The 26,039-nt window shown below is 39.5% G+C and overlaps 1 protein-coding gene across 2 annotated transcripts in view; it reads left to right on the top strand.

The window, feature by feature from the left end:
• Positions 1-26,039, top strand: part of PTPN14 (protein tyrosine phosphatase non-receptor type 14) — a 133,389-nt gene that overhangs the window by 48,708 nt on the left and 58,642 nt on the right. For both annotated transcript variants that reach the window (XM_087963841.1, XM_026682748.2), the window contains exon 3: positions 7,844-8,013. In XM_087963841.1, the coding sequence (XP_087819967.1) occupies positions 7,844-8,013 (170 nt within the window). The remainder of the gene's footprint in view (positions 1-7,843; positions 8,014-26,039) is intronic.

The following is a 26,039-nucleotide window of genomic DNA, read 5'->3' as shown; positions in this document are numbered from 1 at the left end:
GGAACTTTGGCAAATGTATCTTGCTTACCCAAACATCAGGGCAGTCTATTACCTACAGTTTGGATTGTGATTCAATGTTATTTCCTGTCAGGATGAAACTCTTAATATGCAAAGGAACATCTTTTTTTTTTGTCTATAAGCAAAAGGCTGCTTTACATTTGGAGTGGATAACAACACAACCACATTCACACATGACACCAGACCACTTTTGTTAATGGGGGTTGCTGTACATATGAAATATATGTTAGTTTTGCTGAAAGAAGTATCTTAAAATTAATTTTTCTTCTGTTTTATTAAACAGTCCATGAGATGTAAGGCTGATTCTAGCAGTATGGTTTAGTGCACCGTGTCAAACTAAAGGCCTGTGGGCCGGATCTGGCCCACAGGGTCCTTTGATCTGGCCCACAGTACCTCCCTGGAAACAATGAAGGACCGGCCCACTGTGCCTGTGCCAGTGAAAACGGAACTCTGTTTTCTCTGGCAGACAGTTGCAGGAGGCCGTCCCAGCCGAAAACTGAGCTTGGAAGCCCATTTTTGCTGGCAGAACGCTTGGGCCACCACAGGTGCCCCCCCAACACAAGTGATGTCAAGCTGGCCACACCAACCTCGGCTCTCCAAGGTCAAACACAATTCTGACATGGCTCTTAATGAAATCGAGTTTTACACCTCTGGTCTAGTTTTGAAAGTCAGCTAATTCTCACTGAAGTATACTGGAATTTCAACATGAATCTCAATTCAATGCTATTACAAGTCTTGATTTTATTGCCACAAGAATCTAAAGCATAATAACTGTTTCCTCTTAAGGCAGGGCTGTCAAACTCCCGGCCTGCGGGCCAGATGCGTTATGCTGTGGCCACACCCACGCCCGTTTTAGCAAAGGAGAAAAAAGTCCCGATATGTCATGTGATGCCGCCATGACGAGAGTTTGACACCCCTGTCTTAAGGGAAGAATGGTGCTGCTTTACTTCAGCCATAGACCTGTAAATCATCATTTGAAATTTAGTGACAAACTGATGGAGTGGTACAATTTCCCACCTAGTTTTTCTTTAAAAAGTATACATGAATGTTATAAATGACTTTATTTAAAAAATGAACAGAAAAGAAGGAGAGGAAAACAGCATGAAAATCCTAGTCCTGCTCTCTGATAATGTCATTATGTCAGTACTTTCCACCCACCCTGCAGCCCTCAGATATTTATTTTTATTTTAAGCAAGAGGTGGTTCCAATAGCATCTGTAGGGGGCAACCCTACCTCAAAGTGTGCTTTATCCTTCTGGAGTTCCATAGAAGTTGCAGAGGTGCCCAGGACAGGACAAACATGGTCTGCACCTTTATTTGAATTGTGTATATTGTATTTATTAAAAAAATATTTTGTAACAGCTGCATCCAACTTTCCAAAACAATGAGGAAAATAATCAGCTATTGCTATTGTAAAATATTAAAATACCATAACAGTATAAGGCTTCCAGTATAATTAGTACGTATTTTCCGGAGTATGTGACACCCCAAAAGTGGGTGGATATGCCTGTGCATCTTATACAGCGAATGTTGCCGAAGCCTCGCCCACCCACCGGCCTCTGCCTCCCAGCAATTTGCCTCCTGGCAGCAAACAGCCTGTTTCAGCTTCAGCACAACCTGATTAGCACAAGCAGCTGATTGTCAGTTGGATCGGCCTCCCAACGATCAGCTGTTTCAGGATGCAGGGATTGCCATTGCCTATTGCTGCTTCTGCGCACCCCATTTTCGAGCTCCGCATTCCATTTTTTGCCTCAGTGCATCCCTTTTTGGCCTCCCTACATCCCATTTTCTGCCTGTTCCGACCCCGGACATCCAGAATGGGACGAAAATGGGATGGCTAGAGGCTGAAAGTGGGTCATGTGGTGGTGGCAATAGGCTATGGCAATCCCTGCAGCCTGAAACAGCTGATCGTCGGGAGGACGATCCAACCAAGAATCATCTGCTTGTGCTAATCAGGCTGTACTGAAGCTGAAACAGGCTATTTGCTGTTTGCTGCAAGGAGGCAAATTGCTGGGAGGCAGATTTTTTTTTCTTGTTTTCCTCCCCAAAAGCTAGGTGCGTCTTATACTCCAAAAAATATGGTAAATGCTAATGTGTTTTCCAAAAGAAAATGCTTAAGAAAATGACAAATGATTATGTAGGTGCCAAGTGCATCTTTTTAGGGAATGTAGTGCATTTATCAAAGAGAATACTAACGTCAAAATACTTTCCTTCATCTTTTGATAGAGTTTGGTAGTTCTTATAATACCACAAGGTGCTTTGGCATGGTGAAATAGACACCTTCAACTTTCTGAATCCCAATTATTTAAGGCTTATAGTTCTAACCTGAATTAGAAAATACGCAATACAGGAAGTACATAATTGACATGAATAAGGCTGCTTTTACCAGTTAATTCTGTAGTGGTTTTCTTCAGTGTTTTTGACCTCCAATAGCCTATATTAGTACTACCAGACGGGTGTGAGAAATTGATTTTCATGGCTAGGAACAGTTACAAAGAGTGAATGAATGAAAACTTACTTTAAAAATAGCTTTGGGGCATTGAGATAATCTGAGGTTCTAGTGCCCAGGCTGTATTTAGCAATGTCTTCAAGTTATAATCTTGCTATTTGAATGAATGTTCACCCTTAATAAATGAAACACAAAATTGCTGGACAAAAGATGATTAGCCTCATGCAGTCTGCCTCTTTTCAAAATCCCCTTTCATTTTATTGCCCCTAATCCAACTCACAATTGAATCCAAGCAGAGGTTCATTGTTCAGTCTCACCCACTGAATGACAAAGAAAAGAGCAACATACACATTCATCTCACTCCAAAATTTGAATGTTCAGGTACGTATTGAGAAGACAAAAATCATACAAAGGCAATTGCTGTAGACACCAGCAAATACTGTTCCCTCCTCAAGCCACCCGTCGAAAACCTAGCTCTGCAGGTGGGAATGGCACTGTGCTTCATTCCAGAGTTGGGCCAAAAGATTTTAATGGTATGAAACAGCTAAGAATACTATAGGATGTTTTTATCTTGTGTTTTATGCAGAGAGGACAGGCTGATGACAAGTTTCTAATAAGTTGCTTTGGAGGCTGTACATCAGAGGTCTCCAAACTTGGCAACTTTAAGACTTGTGGACTTCAGCTCCCAAAATTCTCCAGCCAGTAGCTGGAGTTTGCCAAGTTTGGGGACCCCTGCTGTACACCAGGGCTGCAATACTAAAGAAGTTTCTTCTTTGCTGGACAATAACCCTGCATGAGGCCCTGTTCTCTTTGCAGATAATGCCAAAGTATAAGACTTCAGTTATTTAAATCATTTCATTAGGAAGATAATAGAAATAAACATTAATGCTCTTATGGGACAACTAAGACAAGGAGGGCCTTTTCTTTCTCTGTCTTTCACTCTGTCTTTCACTCTGTCTTGTTGGGAGTGTAGATGGACATTTGATTGCTGCCTATATTGCTTTTGGAAGGGTAGGGTTTTGATGTCATTTAAGATCAAGTCATGGGCTTCTTGCTAATCCCATTAATAGTTGGTCAACATTGTTTGTTATGTATAATTCTGTTTTTTGTTTCTTAAAAATGAGCAAGGCCAAAGGAAAAATCAGAATTTTATATAATAAGCTAGGAATGATGACTAAAAACATGATAAAATAGCTGGCATTTGGCTCATGGAACTCATCTCTATGCTCTTGCAGTTGTAGTCTGATAATTCACTTATCCAGTTAAGATATGGGTTAATATAGAATGAACTACATAGCATTCCTGCATTCCATTCGATTGCAGACCAAACTCTCCGCCACAACTTAGTGTAGTCATCACAAAAATGTTTGAAAGTGCACAATGAGTAGCTTTCTTTACAGTCACCATCACTTGCCAGGCACCATGAATTTATACTAATTCATTTTTTCTTGGAATGCTGTACAAGCTTTAAATGATACATTTTGTTTTTGTTAGTTTGCTTCTGGAATCTCTTCTGATGACTTGTGTTACTACATTGTAGTACTTCCTTTTTTAAAAAAAAAAAAGCTATCAAAACCTACCGTTTAAAAGCTGTTCTGAATTACTCTGCAACTCTAGCTTTCTTCCAACTGATCTAAGTTTTAACCACATGTCATTTTGGATAATTGGCAGCCTTTTATCATAACTGATACAGGAAACTTGGATTCTGGTTGATAGTTGTAATAACATTTATTGCTATGCTTATTTTCACACACACACCCCAAAAATAATTTTGGAACCATATTTTTAATGAGATTGTGCTATTTGATGTTGAGAAGGCAATGCAACTTCAAAAGATTTAAATTTAAAAACATCTAAGAATATTTAGAATATATCAGATTTCCGTTATGTTTCATATCTGGCAAAAATTATTAGTTCCATCAATTATTTTATGATGAATTTTTCTTTATATCCTAAACTGAGTCCTTTTCAGCCAAGGTATTGAAATTTTAATGATTTTTTAAGAGTCCTCAAAATCCTGATTTTTTTTAGCCTTTTTTAGTTAAGACGTTGAACTAGTTACTCTAATTAATTGAACTTTGATGTTGAGAAGGCAATGCAACTTCAAAAGATTTAAATTTAAAAACATCTAAGAATATTTAGAATATATCAGATTTCCGTTATGTTTCATATCTGGCAAAAATTATTAGTTCCATCAATTATTTTATGATGAATTTTTCTTTATATCCTAAACTGAGTCCTTTTCAGCCAAGGTATTGAAATTTTAATGATTTTTTAAGAGTCCTCAAAATCCTGATTTTTTTAGCCTTTTTAGTTAAGACGTTGAACTAGTTACTCTAATTAATTGAACTTTTTAATGTATATTGCAAATAGTTTTATCTGATTTATGTTGCTGGCCTATTTAGTTTTGTTGTTGTAAAGATACAGTTTTAGTTTCTTACTTTGTTAAGAGAAATTTCCTAGGGACTATTTGCTCTAAAAGAGTAAATAAACATGGAAGCCAGTAAGCAATTAGTGTTAATGTGATATCAGCACATTACAAATAACAAATAAAAATCATGCTCTAAAAGAACAGGAACATATTTTTAAACTCCTTGATCCTTTTGTAAGCAGTACTTTTTCCTCCTTCCTTAGGGCTTTAAATATTTCAGTTGCTGCTCCTACATGCCACTTAAGGCTAAATTGTTGTCTGATACTAAATAAAGCTGTTGTCAAGCCCAAAATTGACATAAGTGTAGCCATTTTAGTTCATCTTAGTATATATTCTTTTTCTTATTTTCTCTGTGGCAGTCATGGGGGGAAGGGTTTTTGGCTTGACACATTCCTAAGTGGGGAGGAGTGGAGATAAAGAGAGTGTTATGGCTAGGGGATCTTCTTTCCCGGAAATGAGTTGTCTGGAAATGAGTTGTCCGTGCTTGGGCCTCTGGAGGTGGAGATTTATGACATCAAGCAACGTTGAATTACTTCTATTGGAGAATGTGACTTTTGTGGGATGTTTCTAGCTTCTAATATTGTGAGGTAATTCCGGGTTGGGTCAGATCTGGAATTACCATGGGCTTTGCCAATTTGATGCTTTCCTAAATAAAAGAAATCTTTTTGAAGATAGACTTTGTTCTTTTCTTTTAAAATGGATTTCATCACTTGGAAATCTGACGGCTGTATTAACTGAGAAAAGACTCAACTTCTAACTCCAATCCTGAATCTAGTTTTGCATCCTGCTAATTTTGCTGATCAGATTTTTACACACAATTATTGCTATCGGTAAGACCTAAAAGCAGTGGTGGGATTCAAATAATTTAACAACCGGTTCTATATCCCACTGACTGGCTGGGTAAGCGTGGCCAGGTGGGCATGTGACTGGGTAGAGATGGCCAACTCAACGTCACTCATCACACCAGCCCCTCCTCCTGGCCACTCTCCCTTTCCTCAGGCTTTGGGCCTATACGCAATACTTCCAGAAATGAAAGGGTTAACCAACTGTCAGTTTCCTGGTGCAAATCCCCCCCAAAAAAAAAAGAATGAGGAGAGACCAGTAAAGCATTCTGCTCCCATCACCAAGGAAAGTAAGACATTGGAGGCTGAGTTTATTAAAAAGCAATATATTGTATCATAACAGCCAACTTTTCACACCTGAGCTGGCAGAGGCAATAAATTCCATTGACTCCTCAGAAGCAATTTACAATTAAAGCCCATTTGCACTCCAGAAATAATAAATAAATAGCACAAGGAGAAGGATTGACAATACTTATGTGCAGGCAATTCTGAAAGAGAGACTAAGCTAAAGCTGGATTAACTCATTCCTTCCTTCCCTCCTTTCTTCTTCCCTCCTTCCTTCTCATTTCTTCATTCATTCATTTTTGGGCCATTTCCAGGCTGTTTTAGGGGGCATTTTTGGGCTGTTTTTCACACATTTTCAGGGCATTTTGGGCCATTTTCCACCTGGAAAATGGCCTGAAAACCCCCCAAAAACCATCTGAAAAAAATGACTTGAAAAAGACCATTTTGGAGGTGGTTTTTGGCTCATTTTTCAGGCCATTTTTTGCTCGAAAAACAGCTCAAAAAATCTGGCAGAGGTGGGGCCAGCCAGTAGTGGGATTAGCCAGTTTGCCGAACTGGGCAGAATTTTAACAACCAGTTCGGCTGAATCCCACCTCTGCCAAAAAGCCACATTAAGCCAGAAAGTGGCAATGTGAAAAAAGGCAACGTGAAGATAGGTATGTTGAATATGTTAGCTACCTTGAGTTTTTTATATAAAAATAAAGTCAGAATACAGATAAAATAAATAAATAAACAAAGTAAGCATGACCTCCAGATACGAGAATACCTCTGAATTCCGTGTGTGTGTGTGTGTGTGTGTGTGTGTGAGAGAGAGAGAGAGAGAGAGAGAGAGAGAGAGAATAGTCATATATTGTTGGAAGATTTCAGTAATTAAGGATGGAGAGTGGAGCTGGCAAATATTGTTTACCTGTTTCTGAGCAGTAAACAATGGCTGTCCAAGCTTACAGCTACAGGTCTTCCCCATTATTTGCTGCCTGAACCTTTCAATTGGCAATGCCAAGGATTGAAGCTGGCCATTCTGTATTTTACTGTTGAAGATTGGCATTTAAATGGCTATTTGGGAGCTGAAGTATTTACATAAATGTTTATTTAAATATACAAAACTATAGTTTGAATATCTTTGGGGTGCTTGGATGATACCGTATTTCAAAATGTCAAACTGTCTTAGTTCTTTATGGTCTTACATGCTGCCCAGCCTTCAACTAACAAGAAAAGGTTCCCTATCCCAAGTGAGGCAGGTGGTTTGGAGGTACCTGTACCTTCAAAGGGATTACGTGATCTTCCCTGGGTCTGATTAAAGTTGGCAGAAATTAAGTTTAGGATGGCTTCTGGATTAGGAGATTTCAGATGCATCTCTTACATAATTCTTATATAACATAATTCCTGTAATTACAATAATTCCTATATTCACATCTATATTCTTCTATAGTGATATTTTTCCATGGCTGCTACATATTTATTGAATGTGTATTATATTGCAAGTGTTTTTAATTGTTTTATAGTTGTTCATAACCCAGAGTCACTTGCTTGAGATGGGTAGATATAGAGATTGAATAAATAAATCAAAAAAATAAATAAAGTAATTTTGAAGAGCTTATTTTATGATCCCAGATGTATTGAATTGGTTGCAAAGGTCAGATGCCTTGTGAAAAATCATCACTGAAGTACCCCAGAACGACCTGTGAATTCATTCTCCAATTTGCATAGTAACAGTTAGAAAGCATATAAGGGAAAAGGAAAAAAAGAGAAACGTTTATTGTTTGTATATGTGACCAAATAATAACTTTTTTGTTTGTTTTTAAACCTTTTCTCTCTCTAGACACACTATTTTGGCCTTTGGTTTCACAACAAGAGCCAGCAAGTGCGATGGGTGGAACTGGAGAAACCTTTGAAAAAGCAGCTGGACAAGTTTGCCAGCGAATCTTTGCTTTTCTTTGGGGTCATGTTTTATGTGCCCAGCGTTGCCCTCCTGCAGCACGAAGTCACAAGGTATCCGTTACAAAGACACTTCACTTTTCTTCGCTGCCACAAATATTTTCTTGTTGAAGTGATGTCTCCCAAAGCAGGGGTCTCCAACCTTGGCAACTTTAAAACTTGTGGACTTCAACTCCCAGAGTTCCACAAGTCTTAAAGTTGCCAAGGTTGGAGTCCCCTGTCCCAGAGGTCATGTGTTGCAATTCAGAATTTTGCCTTAATCTATCTTAATAATAATAATAATAATAATCAAATATCTTGTCTGTTACAGATTTTCCCTGTTTTTGTTAACTTTTAAACATAGGTTAGCACTTAATAGTCTACTTAATATCTTATTAGATTCCTGCCTAATTTGGATTTGCAGATTCTTTTCAAACTCAGGTTTGAAAATCATGGTTTGTAGCAAGCCAACATTTCATAGTACACGGAAGTACAGATCCTGTTGCAGTATTCCAGTGTGACTGAAGACTCCATGTTTCTATCTGGTAGAAATTATGGTCATCCTCATTGATGTTGTACTATTGTATGCCATCCTGAACAGACACACAAGATTGAACTATATGTTATTTATAAATAATGTTCTTATTTCCTTGGAATCAATATAACAGATTTAAACTGTATAATTAAGAAAGGTCCAAGTATAAGTCATGTAGGTGAATGCCTTTATATTTATGAATATAAATTAACAGAATAATTTAAGAGTTATGTGAGAATGCTTGGGTTCTGCTTATATTTCCCTATAAATGCCTTGTTCTTCTGTCTTTATAGTAGGACACAGTACATAGTTCCTCTCTTCCCTATCTCTATATGATTTCCAAATGAATAATTTTGCAAATGAATTATTTCATGTATTTTCTGTTCTCTTCATAGAAATCTGTTTTCTTCAGTGGAATCACCACTGAACATTGCAATTGCAAGGAAACCCTGAAAATATAGTAGCAGTTTCCTTATCCTTGGATTCTAGTAATATAGCAGCATAAAGCACTCAGTAATGGTGTCAAGCTCACATCCTGTCTCTGGCAAGGAAGCAACTGCCTGATTCTGTTTTCCCTGTCAGGAAACCTGTCCTTGCACGTTCTTGTTATTATCTCAGATTTGTGTTGTAGCATGCCAGCCACTCTGCTTTGGAGAGTGTATTGCATCATATGTGTCTGCTCTTGCTAGAATAGTAAGAATGCTATGACTTGTATGTCATTATTGCACTTAAGGCAACTTCTGGTGGAACCCTTCTAATTTAAACTGTCTTGTGGTGAGAGACAGGACTTATTACTGTTACTTGCATTTTTATACAGGATTCTAATATGACTCTGGAGGAATCCGTAATCTATTCTGGTCCAGAGCACAATAGAATGGGCTTGTGCAAAGTATCATGTGCCCTAATACTTCATGCAGGTTCTTCAGAGTCTTGTGATGAGTTGTTGGCAGTGCTTTTTTTGGATATACTGGTGCAATAACAATTGTATTGATAACTCATTGCAATCCTATACAATTTAGGAAGGCCTTGTCTGAAAACATCTTCATTAAGAACATTTAGATAAAAAGTCATTTTATCTTCTGGATGAAAGTGTTAGGTGAAGTCATTGGTAGATTTGGATTGCAGAGAATGCTGACACGCTTGATCTCTTGTTTTTATCTGATTTTGGAAAAAGAATAAAAATATTAAACTGCAGGGCTGTGCACTTTTCAGTGATTCTGAGGAAGTGCTTTGGACCTAGCCCAAGCTTAGCACCTCTGCTATCATTAAAACATCTAGTCCTTTTCAGTCTTCTGTGCAAACATGAAAATAATCTTTTTTTTAAGCTTATGCCTGAAATTATTTTTGAAGCATGCAAAGCCTTATCAAATTTCTCACTGACAACTATGACAGACTGTGTAGAGCAAAGGACAGTGAAACGTAATCCTGGCAAGATGAAAATGCCTCTAGTAAATGGGTGAGATGACTTGGCTTTAGATGTATCACCTCTATTGGATGGAGTTTCATATTTAAAATAGTGGATGTCTGATGTGAGGTAGCATTACTGCTGGACTTGAGGAAATTGAGAAATGGTGAGGTGCACTTTCCTCCAGTGTTCCAGTCATTCATTCTCTAGTTATCTGGTTGGAGGATCTTCATGTGCTTTACAGGGGCCACCCCTGAAAGGCAGTTGATATAAAATACAATATTTCACATCCTTCCACGTAAATGCCTCCGTTCTGTACCCTTTCCATTCAATCAGGTACTGAAATTGCCCTTTCAACCACCGAGAGTCTCGAATACTGGCGATCTTGTACTCCAACGAACTGTCTCCATCACATGGTGCTGGCAGGGAAGGGTCAGGTTGGCGGAGCGGACAGGCTGGCCATTTGAGAACCAGAAGGGAGCGATGGAACACTGGATAGACCCATAGCGAACGAGGCAATTTCAGACAGTAGGCGACTGGGTTGATCACTGCCTCTAAAGGGAACGGGCCAAGATACTGATGGTCAAGTTTCCTCTCTGGCCGGTCTAATGGAAGATGCTGAGTAGACACCCACACCCGATCCCCCACAGCCAATGGCAGCGTTGCTGTCCGAGAGCGGTTCACAACTCGCTTATAAACTGCCTTAGGCTTCCAGCATTGCATGCAAGACATTACATAAGACTGCACATTGTGTTGTAATTGGGGCCACCAGAAAGTCCGAGAGAAAAGGTGCAATGTCTTGAACAGGCCAAAATGCCCTGCTGCAGGATTGTTGTGACACTGTGACAAGATAAGTCCCCGAAGCGGCCCTGCCGGGACATAGTTTGTTGCAGTAGTGCAAGAGTTCCTCAAACGATCACGGTGAGTTGGGTCCTACTTCTTGCGTCCGCTGATCAGCCCAAGCATTGTGCTGCTGCACCTCCCAAATCTGTGCCCGTAAATCCACTGGCTCCTGCACAGCGGAGAACAATTCTATGGGCCGTCCCATCTGGAGCGGAAGTTGATGCTCTGGACGCAGGTACTCAGGCTTTTCCACTACAAACAGATGATGTGGATCGGCGTGCCTCAAAGCCTGCTGCTCACTAAACCCATCTGTAAAATCCTGGAGTTCCGAAGGCACAGACACCTGGGATGAACTCATTACCATCCCTGCACAGACATCAAGGGTGTGATCCATGCACTGCAGACTTGGGAATGTGATCATATTCTGGGACCAATAGATTTGGGGGTCTTGAGTCCGAAGCCACACCAAACCTAAAACCACAGGGAGATGCAATCCAGAAGTGAGGTAAAACTGATCACCTCCTCATGCACACCGATAGTAAGACGCAAGGGCTTGGTGGCGGCCTTGATAGGCCCAGACACAAGCACCCGGCCATCAATGGTTTCAACCTGCAGAAAAGGGTCTACAGAGCACTGGGGAATTGCATACTTTTCTGCGAAGGCCACGTCCATGAAGTTTGTGGTGGCGCCGGAATCCACCAGAGCATGCACTGGAATCTTCTGGGAACTATTGGCCAGGAACACTTGGGTTGCCAGGATCAAATGCCGAGGGGGGCCGGAATCCACTTCTGAGGGACATGATTCAAATCCTGTGTGCGCCCGATCCAAGGATTTCCGGGTTCGGAGAGCAGGTACAGGAACCAAACAAGTTTGCTGGGTCCGAGGAGCAGGACTTGGGACCGACACCCCTTGCTGCTTCTTGGGGCATGAAGCAGCCCAATGTCCAGGTTTCCCACAGTAAAGACACAACCCCTCGACACGCCGTCTATTGCGCTCCATCACCGATGAGCAGGATCTGGCGGCGCCTAGATCCATAGGCTCCTCCTGTGGGAACGAGTTTTCATACACAACAGGGGCCATAGGAAGTGCTCGGGAAGCACGACAACAGTTCCGCCTCTGCAAGCGGGCGTCAATCCTCAGGCACAGGCGAATCAATTCAGTGAGGGTCGCAGGACAGTCCACTCGTGCCAGCTCATCCTGCAACTCATCCACCAGCCCGTCTTGGAACATGTCCATAAGTGCTGCCTCATTCCAAGCCGAATCCTGGCTAATCAGCCGAAACTCACTGACGTACTCCTGTAAGGATTGCTGTCCCTGCTGCAAGTCTTTCACATGACGAGCAGCAGTCTGGGTCTTAATAGGGTCCTCATACATTACCCTCAGGTATTCACAAAACCCCCAGAAGTCATTCAGCAGAGCACTATTTTGCCTCAGTAAGGGTGTGGCCCAGCATGCTGCAGAGTCAGAGAGCAGGCTAATTACAAAACCCACCTTATCCCGGTCAGTGGAGAAGTCCTCTGCTCTCAAGCTAATGAATAGCTGGCACTGTCCCAAAAAAGCTGGAAACATATCTTGGTTGCCGTCAAACTTGTCCGGCACAGCAACTGGGCATCTTCTTTGATGAGCGGGAGGAGGAGGTGGAGCAGTAAGAGCCTGAAGCTGGCCTACCTGCGTAGCTAACATAGCCAGCTGTTGTAGCAAAGCATTCTCAGCTTGCAGCTGATCCATCTCTTAAGAAAAATAAATTTCATTTTGGCAAAAAGCAAACTGTTCTGACCCAGCCGGTTCCCCTAGAGCAAACACAGATAAACTCAGTAACTCAAACTTTCATGGCTTTAATCTACAAATAAACCTCTTTGTAGATAACAGATGGCTTGCAGCCAATTAGTCCAATTAGAAAAACCTTGACAGAAGTCTTCATATAAATCAGAGTCTTTAATCACAACACTGAGTCCTTTGTTTTTTTGCCTTTTGCAAAGGCAAAAACCATTTGAAACCAGGCTTATATTCCCTGGAGGGAGGGGCCATTAATTAGCATTCTTACTCCCAAGTCGCCTGTGCTGCTCTTCCATGAATCATCCTGCTCTTACTCGCACCTAGCACAGACTCCTCAGGAACATCCTCCTCATTGCTGCTGGATAACCACAACACCCTGCATTCCACAATAAGAATATCATTTCACCTTTTAAACGTTTAGTAAGAGCTGTGGTGGTACAGTGATTAGAATGCAGTACTGCAGGCTAGCTCACTTCTGACTCTAGAAGTTCGATTCTGAGTGGCTCAAGGTTGATTCATCCTTCTGAGGTCAGTAAAATGAGGACCCATATTGTTTTGGGCTATATGCTGACTCTGTAAACTGCTTAGATTGGGCTGTAAAGCAGTATATTAGTCTAAGTGCTATTGCTATTACTAGTGGTAGGGTCATGATCTGGAGACCCTTTGCTTCTTCAGAACTACAACAACTTGCCATCATTGTGGAAAGCATGAATTCTGTGTTTCAACAATTGTACAGGAGAGTACCAGTCTGAAGCTGAAATGCAATAGCATTGTATGGTGCTCCCAAATATTCAAATACATTTGTAAGAAAATGGATAAAAATAATAATTTCATATCATTCAGATTTACTGTGCCTGGGACTCTGATTGAGGATTACAGTCTGAAGTGCTTGTGGTACCATCTGATGGTATGAGCTGGGGTGACTTTGAGCCAGTGACTCCTGAAAAAATAGGGTTTCTGTGCTCTCAGTTCAGCCACTTGTTTACTGAATTTGGGTCCTTCCTGGGTTATGAAAGTGGCCAGGGAAGTGACCCTCCATTGTGTTCATGCTATTGTGGCAGCTTCTTTGACGGGCTGGTGCCCCAGCCTTGAAAGACACAATAGTGCACTCACTCCTCAAGAGTCCATCCTTCGACTCAACAGTCTTCAATAACTTTTGACTAGTCTCCTGACTCCCCTTTTGGGAAGGTTGTTGAGAAAGTGGTCTATGAGCAGCTGAGGAGAACCCTGGAGGAAATGGAATATCTAAGGAATGGAATATGGAATAGCTAAATGGAATATCTAAGTCAGGTTTCAGACTGGGATTTAGTACTGAGACAACTCTGGTTATAGTTTTAGATGACCTGTGGCAGAGCTGGGAAGGTAGTGGGACATCCATTCTTCTGTTCCTTAATGTCTAATTGACTTTTCTATATTATCAAAAAGGCAAGCCAGCTATGTGGGTTGGGGATTGGGAGCCCTGTTTTACAATGGTTCTCTTCCTTTCTCTGGACCTAGATCCAGTTGATTGGTTTAGGTAGGATGCTGAAAGGTTCTGTTCTGCCTTCCCTCCTTCATTTCATTTACACGAAGCCACTGGGCAAGGTCATCTTCCAATTTGGGTTTTGATATCATTTCTTCTAGAAAACCCCAAATGTTGCTGAGGCAAATCAATTTGTCATGTAGGAATAGACTAGACTACTAGCAATGTGAGAGACTAATAACGAATTAGAAGGAAGCATCAGTTGCAATTATTGCAGCCAAAGGTGGTACAACCAGTTATTGACTCTTAGGACACACAATGTTTTTTCCACATGGACACATAACATAATGAATGTAACAAAGATAAAAGTTTGGTATTATTTATTCCCTCAAATTCACTTTCTGTATCTGTAGGGTTTAGAGTAAGCTCTGATAACATTAATTTCATTTTGATAATATTCACAGATATGCAAAAATTCAGAAAATCTGAAAAAGGAAAAAGGATGTTTTATTGAATTACAATTGTCAGTCGGAAAGTTGCACAAACTTGTTCGTCTCTCAGTATTTTGAAGTTGCTCTGAGTTGTACATTACTCATCTGTCTTGTGAATTCCATTTTATTTTCCTTGCCAGCCTCATTGTTCATATCTCTAATCAGGATTGATTTTCCTAGAGTTATCATTTCCTCCTGGACATAAAATGAGGAATTTGTAATGTGCTCCATGTTCTGTCATTGTTTACATATCAGCACCCGGTTCTCATCCTGTGATTCTAACTTTCCTGAAAAAGGAGCAGGATGACGATCTGTTTTGCTGAGGTAACAGAATATAAATCAAAAAAGAAAAACAGCCACATTGCCCCACCCCCACCCCCTTTTCCTGCAAGGAAAAAGACACTCATAGTTTCCTCCGACATGTTTGCTTTGGTTTTTATACCTCTTGCATGGTTTCAAAGAGCTTCAGTGGGAAATTATAGTTACGGTTTTTTAAAGAATGCATTCAAAATTTTGTGGAAGAAGGAGGTGGCTTTTTTCTTTTCTGTCTTCTTCCCTTTTTATTACTTATTTATTACATGTATAATCCATCTATTTCTCAGGAGCCGAAGAATATGTACATAACACCCTCCCTCCCTCCCTCCCTCTCTCTCTCTCCCCTTCCCTCCCTAATTTTTCTCAGAACAGCTGTGGGAGGGATCTTAACCTGAGATAGTTGGCCCCAAATCTCCCTGTGAGTGTTCATAGATGAGGTAGATTAGAATTTAAGTCTCCCTACTTCTTCGTTTGACATCTTAACCGCTATATTACATTGGGGTCAAGTGGGATTCTAGATTCTTTTGTTCAGCAGTGTTTTGCTTCTGAAGTAGTCTGTTAACTTCTTCATACTAAGAGTAGGACCACAGGAGAAAGCGTATTGACAGTGGAATTGGACTCATGGCTATGACTATCTGATACCTCACAATAAACATCTCCTTCATACTTAGTGATATTCTTAAAACATAGAAGTATTCTTTCTCTCTCTCTCTTCCTTCTTTCCTTCCTTCCTTCCTTCCTTCCTTCCTTCCTTCCTTCCTTCCTTCCCTCCCTCCCTTTCTCTCTCTCCCTCCCCCCCTTCTCACATACACACCTTACTCAGGGAGTACAATTTGCAGCAGCAGTTTTCCAATGAAAAACTTCCCCTGGTAAGGAAAGTCAAGCAGATGTCTAGAGAATAATTCTCTCAAGGCAATTCCGCAGGGAAAACGGAAGAGATTGGAAGAGGAGAAACGTGATCACTCTTGCCCCTTTTACTCTTTGATTGTCCAAATAAATGGAAGCATTCCCCATGTATAGCATCTAAAACACCCTTCCTATCCTGTGATTCTAACAATTGTTTTTGAATGAATATCCGATAAAATTAGGTAACCTACTTTTACAGTCTGCCTTTGTGATCCCGTGGTGTTAAATTATGATGGTTGTTCCAAGTGTTTTTCTTTTCAGACTTGCTCATAAATTTTCTGTTTTTGTCAGAGAACAATGAATCCTCCTGTATTTTTCAGAACGGAAAGTAGGGCTCATGTTACATTAACCATGTTAGTTGAAAAGGATCTTAATTGCATTATGAAACATGCCAAGAGAACAGTAGGATATTCTTATTAACAATCAAATTTATGTAGTACAAATCATACTGATATGGGCAATGATTGGTCTCATTCGAGACAACGAAGAATCCGCATACAGACAGGAAACTGTACAACTTGCCTCGTGGTGTAACCGGAACAATCTGGAACTGAGCATGCTCAAAACCATGGTAGATGATTGGTAGACTTTAGAAGAAACCCTCCCGTACTACCACCTCTTACAATACTAGACTACACATATCAACTACTGTATCAACAGTAGAGACCTTCAAATTTCTAGGTTCTACTATATCACATGACTTAAAATGTACACCTAACATCAAAAACATCATCAAAAAAGCACAACAAAGAATGATCTTTCTGCGCCAACTCAGAAAGCTCAAACTGCCCAAGGAGCTTCTGATAACAGTTCTACAGAGGAATTATTGAGTCTATCATCTGCACCTCTATAACTGTCTGGTTTGGTTCTGCAACCCAGCAGGACAGACACAGACTTCAGAGGATAATTAGGACTGGAGAAAAAACAATTACTACCAACCTGCCTTCAGTCGAGGACCTGTATACTGCACGAGTCAAAAAGAGCTGTGAAAATATTTACAGACCCCTCACATCCCGAACATAAACTGTTTTAACGCCTTCCCTCAAAATAATGCTATAGAGCACTGCACACCAGAACAACTAGACAGGACAGCATTTTTCCAAAATGCCATCACTCTGCTAAACAAATAATTCCCTCAATATTGTCAAACTGTTTACAAAGTCTGCACTACTATTACTATTAATCTTCTCATCACTCCTTCTCATCCATCCCCTTCCACTTGTGACTGTATAACTGTAACTTTGTTGCTTGTATCCTAATGATTTTTATTGACTGTTTCCTAGTATAATTTTATTGCTTATTGTACCCTATGACTATCATTAAGTGTTGTACCTTATGATTTTTGACGAATGTATCTTTTCTTTTATGTATACAGAGAGTATATGCACCAAGACAAATTCCTTGTGTGTCCAATCATACTTGGCCAATTAAGAATTCTATTCTATTCTATTCTATTCTATTCTATTCTATTCTATTCTATTCTATTCTATTCTATTCTATGGAAAAGTCAATACTGCAGGTAGTCCTCAACTTGCAACAGTTCATTTAGGAGCCATTTGAAGTTACAACAGCACTGAAAAAAGTGACATATGGTCATTTCTCACATTTACAACTGTTGCAGCATCCCCATGGTCACATGATCAAAATTCGGATGCTTGGCAACTGATTCTTATTTATGACGATTGCAGTGTCCTTGGGTCATATGCTCACCTTCTGCAAAGTTCTAACAAGCAAAGTCAATGGGGAAACAAGATTCACTTAACAACCGTGTTACTAACCTAACAACTGTAGTAATTCGCTTAACAACTTTAGCAAGAAAGGTCATAAAATGGGGCAAAATTCACTTAACAAATGTCTCACTTAGCAGCAGAAAGTTTGGGCTCAATTGTGGTCATAAGGCAAAGACTACTTGTACTATTATTTATTTATAATATTGTTGAAATTATAATGTATTTATTACATCTACCAAGGTTCAGTACAAATCCCCCCAAAAAGCACAGCAGATACAACATTTTATCCAAGAGAATTAGTTCCCAGATTAAGTGACAATTATTAAAATGAAAACAAGCTGAGCACAGCAAGCCTGCATGTTTAAGAAGCATGCATATTTAAAACATTGCCCTGCAATGCAGCCAAGCAGGTATCTTTCATAGTTAAAATAAGATAAAATAAAATAGGTGTGAACATAGGAGCTGTCAAGATTAATGAGGGTAAGCTGGTATAATTAGGTCCTGTATTGACCAACTAACTCTTCAAAACGAGTGATTCCAACTGCTTGTAAAGGCCACCATATTTACAAAAGGTTGAAGAGAAGTGTATGTGGGGAGGGGGTGAATAGCAGATTCCAGAATATTTTTAAATCCTTGATAATGTACAATGGAGTCCTGCTCAAAAGAATGTAAGAGCAAATAAGATTCTAGGGCGAAATAAGAGTTGGTAGATACCAGTGGGGCTGTGGGCAGAGGGCTCTAAGCATAAGCATCACTAGTTTAAAGCGGGCTCTAGTGCTAATGAGAAGCCTATGGGGAACCCTAAGCTGTAATATGACATAAAAATAATATAGAAGGTCTAGAACAACCCACATGTCTCTGTTCTGAACTGTGATCAGGGGATGAATATTAGAATTCAGAACACTTACTACGTGAGGGGTCTGGATGTGAAATCCATGACAGTCTCCTCTCTGTTTCTTAGGAAGGTTTGCTCAATAGAAATATTTGCTGTAACATTACAAAGTCAGCTATCAGCAATCAAGCCTTGCAGCCAAGGCTAAAAATGAAGGAAGCAGTTGCCATTTGTGAGTCCCAGGAAAGAGGATAGCACCATAGAAGATGGGAAGGCTGGGGCGTGGCAGTCTCCTATCTTGCGGTAGACTTATGAGTGGTTGCTTTTCCCCTTTGGTGAGGTAGTTATACCATGAGGGAGATGTGCACCTTCCTGGGGTAAAGAGACAACATGATGTGCCACAGAGAGGTGCTTCATGATATCTTACAACACCAACCAGCTTTTGCAATAAGTTGAAGAGATTTCGGTACAGCATGTGTGCAGAAAGCTCCTTCAAGTACTGGAAGTGCCACTCAAATGTTAAGGTAGCCTTGAAGCAATGTGAAATATAAATAGCATGGCTGCTTTGCTTTTAGAAGGGGGCTATAATACAGTGTCAATGAGATGCTTGAAAGATTTTTCCACATGCGGGTGCGATGAAAGTCTGTATAGGGCAGGTAGTTTATTTGTAGTGGGTGGTGTTTCGGGGAGTGCTGTTCATGTGTTGGAGTTAATTCTATGCTTTTAGCTTCTTTTCATTATTTTGAATTCTTTTACAGAGTCAGAAATTTATCTCGTGACCTTCAGAGTAACAACGCCTTCAAGGCCACAATTCTATGTTCATAAAATAAATCGCTGAGGATTGTAACTTTTTCTCCCTGCTGACTTCCTCCAGTGAATGGAGAGCTTGTTCTCATTGTTGATTATTGAAAAAAGAGTTATTTATGCCAGAAACTTTAAAATGCCATTAATTCTTTTATTAGGTTGTCAGACTTGGAGGAAAATGCCTTTGTAATGAAAGTTGCAGAGATATAGGCAGGATGTTGTACGTGCCCTACAAAAGGCAGAGAATTCTTTTTCTGTACCATATGTGTCTATAAAGCATTTATAATATTTAATATATGTTTATCTTGGAGTTTTGATTTTCTTATGAATCATCCAGGTCACTAGATACATAAGCCAGCCTAATTTCATTATATTAACTGTATTTGTAATGCATTTTACATTTGCATATGCCATTCATAGGTTTGTGGGATTTGATTTGTATCACTCCTATATACCAGATGTGTAACTTAAACTCCCTGAATTTCAAAGCATACTAAAATGGGAGGTTCAGAAGATGTGAGGTGTGCTGGCATTGAATTCAAAGTCCTGATCAATAGTTGCATATTCTGTGGTGTCATGTCAAAGTGTCACATAGAAGAAGCAGAAAGGAACAAATGATGGTTGACAGAAAGATCTCATAGTTTTGGAGAAAACAAATAACATAGAAAAGATGCAGCTTATTGGACTTGGCCAATTCTTGGCAAATGAAGGAAGTTAGGTGGGAGTCTGGGATTGGGGATGGGATGGGAGCAAGAAATATAGAAAAGGTTAAAATGGTGACTCTTGAACACTAGTTTCATAAGCAGGAAATCTATGGAAGTAGCCAGAAACTATGGACTAAATCACAATGGATATGGTGGGAAAATAACAGATATGAAAGACTAAAGGATATTAAGACTATCTCAAGCAAGATTCAGGTCAAGCAGGTGTTCCTTTAAATATATTCCTTCCATGAAGTATTCAGTTTAGATCTGTTTAGATGGACCAAGCACTCGATCTACATCCCTAAATTGTTTACAGAAATTCCCAATAATTTGTCATCTAAATTTCAGTGCTTTCTGTTTAGAGGGCCTGCATAAAGATGCAGTAGTTAGTGAGAGGACCAGAGTTTGGAAGACTTTTTTTTCTATTCATGAAATATATATTCTGCTTCAAGATTTGCATAATATTCCATCTTCCAATTTGATACCACAACTACATATTTGTAAGGTAGGTTAGTAGATTCTGAGATACATTGACAGTCGCAGGATCACCCAGTGAACTCCATGGCAAAGTGTAGACTTGAACTTGTATCTCCCCTGTCCTAACACAGCAGTCTAATAACCACAGACTACTGTACAAGTTTGGTTGCTTATTTATTCTGGCCTCAGATATGTGTTGCCAAAAGGACATTTCCAATTTTATTTCTTTTCTGTTTTCTGTTTGGCTAACTTTAAAGTAAAAGTTTTGGACTGAATGGATGTAGCTTGGCTTGTCTGTAGCTCAACTAGCACATTCTCCTATTCAAGAGTCTGGCAAAAAGACAGCAGACAAATGAGTATAAATACATGCACACAATTAATTAAATCAGCACAGTCTCTTTATGCCTTAATCAATAGCTCTTACCATTTGGTTTTTCAAAAGCATCCTAAATGAAATCAGTGCTTATCATCTGAATGAATTCCTTTAGGGGACTGCTTTATACTATTGATAGATTAAAATATATGCATATGTCTATATGTTAGTTTTAAGCATGAACTTGCTCAAAGGTAAACATGACTTGGCATTTTTTAAAATATTTGCTCTCACATTCTTGTCCAAAATGCACTCAGAATTTAACATTTTTCTGTCGTAAATGAAACAAAAGGCAAATTTTCTGTTCAACTTAAGATGTCTGGAGGATGAAGTGAACTGTAAACTAACAAACTCTGAAAATTACAGCTTAAGGGAATTTATGAACTGTCCATAGTTTTTACTGGAACTTAAAACTAGTGATATAGCATTCTTGTATAAAATAAAGGTAAGCCTTAGAGGCAAGCAAAATAATTTGTGGTGAAATTAAAATGTTTAAAGCACAATGGTTTATTTACAGTAGATTTTTTTTTCCAATTTGGCAACTTTAAGATGAATGAACTTCAACTCTCAGAAATCTGGAAATCAGAAGTCAAGATATCTTAAAGTTGCCAAGTTTGGAAAAACACTGATTTAGAGTTTCCTCCTTGAAAGATGCAATTTTAAAAATTTACTTCTGAGTAAATATGCATAAGATTCTAAAGTATGACCTCCTATGCTAGAAGGTTACATTCCCAATTTCCAGGTCTTCCAGTGCTTTGCCATTTATATAGCACTCATATAAATTATATGAGTACCATGTAATATGAATTATCAGTTTCATTTCATGACAGATAATTCCATGTTATCTAAGTTCTGTAAAAGTGGAAGCCTCATTGTTTTAAGTTGTAACATCTATGTATCGAGTTATAATCTTATGGAATTGTGTTGTGCTATATACTCTATTTATATCCTTGATCTACGCCAAGGAATTAGAGTAGATCCCAAGAGTTCTAGAAGCAATCATCCTACGTTTAAATTGCAATGAAGGCTAAATATTAAAAAGTGTGCTATAGTTTCCTGACATCTCATTCTCATAGACTTTCCTGAACTTTTCAAAAATTATCCTTTTTATCTGGCAATTAATTATCTATTTTCACAAGACTTCTTTTGCCCGTGCCCCTATATAACTTATTTCTACCAATCTGATCAATGTAACTTAGAACATAATTCTGACGTTCCATTTCCTAATTTGAAAACAATGCTATAATGCAGGTGACTTGAAAATTGGGATTTAGTTAACAGCCTGTTGATGTGCAAGTCACAAAAGAATTCCATTCACTTGCCCAGACCTGTGGTATTTCTGTACAGGTTGATGCTGTAATAAGCTATAAATACATACCTGAACTGGGCTGCTGGCACAAAGTGATTAGTTTTATGAAACCCTCTTTTGATTGTTGATCAACATTTGCTAAAGGGCATCTGTATAAAGTTCTGGAACATGGACACAGTGAAAGTAAACATGCTTAGAAACAATTTTAATACTATAATGCAAGAGTCTTCAAACTGGCAATTTTAAGACTTGTGGACTTCAACTCCCAGAATTTCTGAGCTAACATGACTGGAGAAGGAATTGTAGGAGTTGAAGTCCACAAGTCTTAAAGTTGTCAAGTTTGAAGACCCCCGGTATAATGAATAGGGAAGTGTTGCTCCACTTTCTTTTTGCTTTAAAAAAAGCTACTTAGGACAGCTGATCAAATATCCCTGCAGTTTTCTACAACACAGAATATTGTGATGTTGTCTTAATCAGAACGTGAAGGTGTGGCCTTTTGGCAGAGTGAGAATGAACCTCTGCCTTTCAGGCTTCTTTCCCCTTTCATGTTTCTTCTCCAAATATGTATGAGGATTCCAAATTTTCTTTGTTTGGTATTTCCTTTGAACTGTCAGTACTTCTGTTCATACTTACCTAACAAACTAGGTTTGTTTCTGCTTTTAAGAGAAAGTGAAAAAACATAATTTGCACCTTAGGATGAAATGTCTATCTACAACTTACCTGTAACTGGAGAGAAAGCTGGCAGGGGATGGAATGAAGGGAACAAGGCAGAATTATACTCCCCTCAACACCTTGTTCTCATAGTGCCAAACCTTGATTTACAGAAACTTTCTTGGTGAAAATACTAGAATAAACATAAAAGAGGCAAAGATGGAATTAACAGGAAAAATGCTATGATTCCCTCCCCTGAAAAGAATCTTTAGACATATTAAAAATGGAGAAGCTTAATATGCTTGTTTAGTTCTACTAAATACAAATCCAAAGCTCAGCACAGATAGTATCAGCCTTATTATAGAGGTAAGCCATCTTATATACCCTGTTTCTCCAACAATATGGCCTCCCCCAATAGGAAGTCCCAGCATGTTTTATAGGCATGAAAGCCTCCCCCAAATTAAGGCCTATATTAAAACATGCGAAATGGGGGAATGGTGGGGGGCTTGCCGTTAGGAAGTACTTTTGTTGCACACCTGGATATGGTGCTGCCTGCGTTGACCCGATACGAAGTGCCCCACCAACGCCGAGGTCAACATCCAAGCCGCCGCTGCCCGCCCGCCCAAAGATGCAAGGGGGGAATTAAGTCACCTCCGAAAAGACAGCCTAGCCATTTTTTGGGCTCAAAAAAAATAAGACCCGGCCTTATTATATGAGAAACACGGTAGAAATCTGTTCCTTTGGACTATCTAACATTTTGATCTAGCTACTTCCGGAGATGCATTTAGAATGACATGCAGTATTTAGCTTAACCATTAACCTTGCTGAATATTAGAGAAATTTTTCAAACTGCTGATTCCTAGTTCTTCCATGTGTAATATTCAATCCTCTTTCCCCCTGTACTATAATTGTTAGTAGTGTGCCCCTTTTTGGGCAAGCAGAGGCATATATTCAGATGACTCAGTTGGTGTTAGTGGAACAATTAAACTCTATTATGGCAAGCTAAGTTTCAAATCATGTGAGAGATTCGCCCCTTAATCTACTATGCCAAGCTGTAGGATAATAAGTACTTTGACTCATTTAATATAGCAATTACATCTAACTTGATCGAGCATAAACTGACCTGTCACCAGCCTAAAAGTGTCAGCATGATATCCAGCCTCTATTATATGAACCATGGTTATTCAAAACTCCTTTCCAAGTGAAAGTGAAGAACAAATTCTTCTTGGTAACAGGGGCATGTTCAGAGATTTTTAAAAGCCAGATGTTTTAATTGGATTCCAGTTTGTATTTTCTAAAGTAACCAGATTCTCTGTACCTAGTTAGTATAGAATTTTATCAGAACAAAATGAGTGGTGTCTTCTCTAACCACCCAGAATCATAAATAAAGCTGACATATTATTTTGGCTTATTAAGAGAAGAGATAGCACCAGGTTCTCTTTTAGGAAGAGAATTTCTATGGATTATTTTATGTTCATCGATGATAGGAAGAGATACACAGGAACACAAGGATTCTTACTTGTTCCTAACATTGCTACTTTTCACGACATCCAAACCACCACTGTCCAAAAGTAGTTATATTTTGTATGGTTTGTCGGAACATAGCAATAGCAGTCAGACTTATATACTGCTTCACAATGCTTTACAGCCTTCTCTAAGCAGTTTATAAAATCAGCATATTGCCCCCAACAATCTGAGTTCTCATTTTACTGACCTCGGAAGGATGGAAAGCTGAGTCAACCTTGAGCTGGTGAGATTTGAACTGCCAAATTGCCGGCAATCAGCAGAAGTAGTCTGCAGTACTGCTTTCTAACCACTGCTCCACTGTGGCTCTTACATATTTGGGATTGAAACTGGTGTTGTAATAGTTAAGGGTGTATGTGAGGCTACCCTTAAATACCACTGAAAAGCTACAGCTGATCCAGAATGTAGTCGTACAGGTAGTGAGGGGCATTTAATGTGTCACATAGATGTCCCTGAACTGCTGTGGCTATCATTGGGCTTCTGCAACTTCTAGTGCTGATTTTCACCTCTAGAGCCCTTCATGGCATAGGGCCAACTACTTGTAGGATCACCTGTCTCTGTGTGTTTTGGTCCATGTGATGAGGTCAGCTAAAGTGAGCATACTCTTAAGTCCCATCCATTCAGCAACTTTGCTGCAAGGCCCAGGAAGTGTGCTTTCTTGGTGATTCCCACATTATGGAGTAATGTCCCCCTGGAGACCATACTGTTTATACATTAATCTTTTTTTGCAAATTGTTAAAAAAAAGTGGTTCTCACGGGCCTTAGGCCCATGAAAGGGACTGAACTCATTCAGGATTTTGGGTATTCTTTCTCTGTTCGATTTGGTTGTATTCCCTTTTCCTCGATATATCAGTTTTTTGTTATTATTTTTAAATTGTAAGTTGCCTATGAAGCCAGCAGCCTCAAAATTGAAATAAATAATTTAATGTGATATAGTAATGAAAATGTTGGATGCGGATTGGAATCCGGTTCCACCCTCAGCCACGGAAGTTCACTGGACAACCTTGGGCCACTCACTCTCTTTCAGTCCAAGTTACACCATAGGGTGGTGTAGAGACACCTAAGAAAGAGAATATGTATCCCAGCTTGAGCTCCTGATTAAAGATAGGTTATACATCTAACAAATAGACACAAATACATTTTTTGAAATTAATTTGTTCTTACTATGAAAGGTGCTCTGTATCTTTCCTTACAAAATCTCGAAGTAGATGTAATGGCATGTAGGACAGACTTTGGAAGACAAGGTGAAGAGATGCTACCTAGGGAAGGGTCAGAGAAGAGATAGGATAGCCTTCAGCTGGGTAAAAGTTGGGGGAAGAAGCTTAGAAGAAACATTCCCTAGTTTCTCAGGCTATAAAGAGATAATGGGAGATTTGTATTTTCAGACTTGCAACGTTGATACCAGCCTTCTCAGGTAGAGCAGACAGGAAATATGACCAGATGAATTAATTCTTTTTAATTATAGAACTGCATTCTATAGTGGTGTATTCAGTAGAGCCATAGTGGTTAGAATGCAGTACTCCAGGCTAACTGCCCACAGCCAGCAGTTCAATTCTGACTGGTTGAAGATTGACTCAGTCTTCCATCCTTCCATGGTCAGTAACACGAGGTCAGAGGTTGTTGGGGGGAATATGCTGACATTTGTAAACTGCTCAGAAAGTGCTGTAAAGCATTATGGAGCGGTATAGAAGATTTAAGTCCTGTTATTATTGCTATTGCTGCAGTAATAGAACGTTAGAAATCTGAAAGTGCAAATCTCCTGGCATCTCCTTTACTGCCTAAAAACTGGGGTGAGTCCTTTCTGAGCCTCTTGCTGCACCCACTATCCAGCAGCAGGCTGTGCTGTGTCTGACCTTTCCCTAGGCAGCATCTCTTTGCCCCAGCTCCCAAGGTCTTTCCCACATATCATTACAGCAGGGGAGAGATAACAGCTTAAAATACAGCAAAAGGAAAAACCAGTGTAT

Source organism: Notechis scutatus, chromosome 1 (genome assembly GCF_049901735.1).
Source record: "Notechis scutatus isolate UNSWTSFEM ecotype Mainland chromosome 1, rNotScu1.2, whole genome shotgun sequence".
NCBI lineage: Eukaryota > Metazoa > Chordata > Lepidosauria > Squamata > Elapidae > Notechis > Notechis scutatus.
The sequence above is the reverse complement of the archived record's forward strand: the minus strand, read 5'-3'. Positions and strand labels throughout refer to the sequence as shown.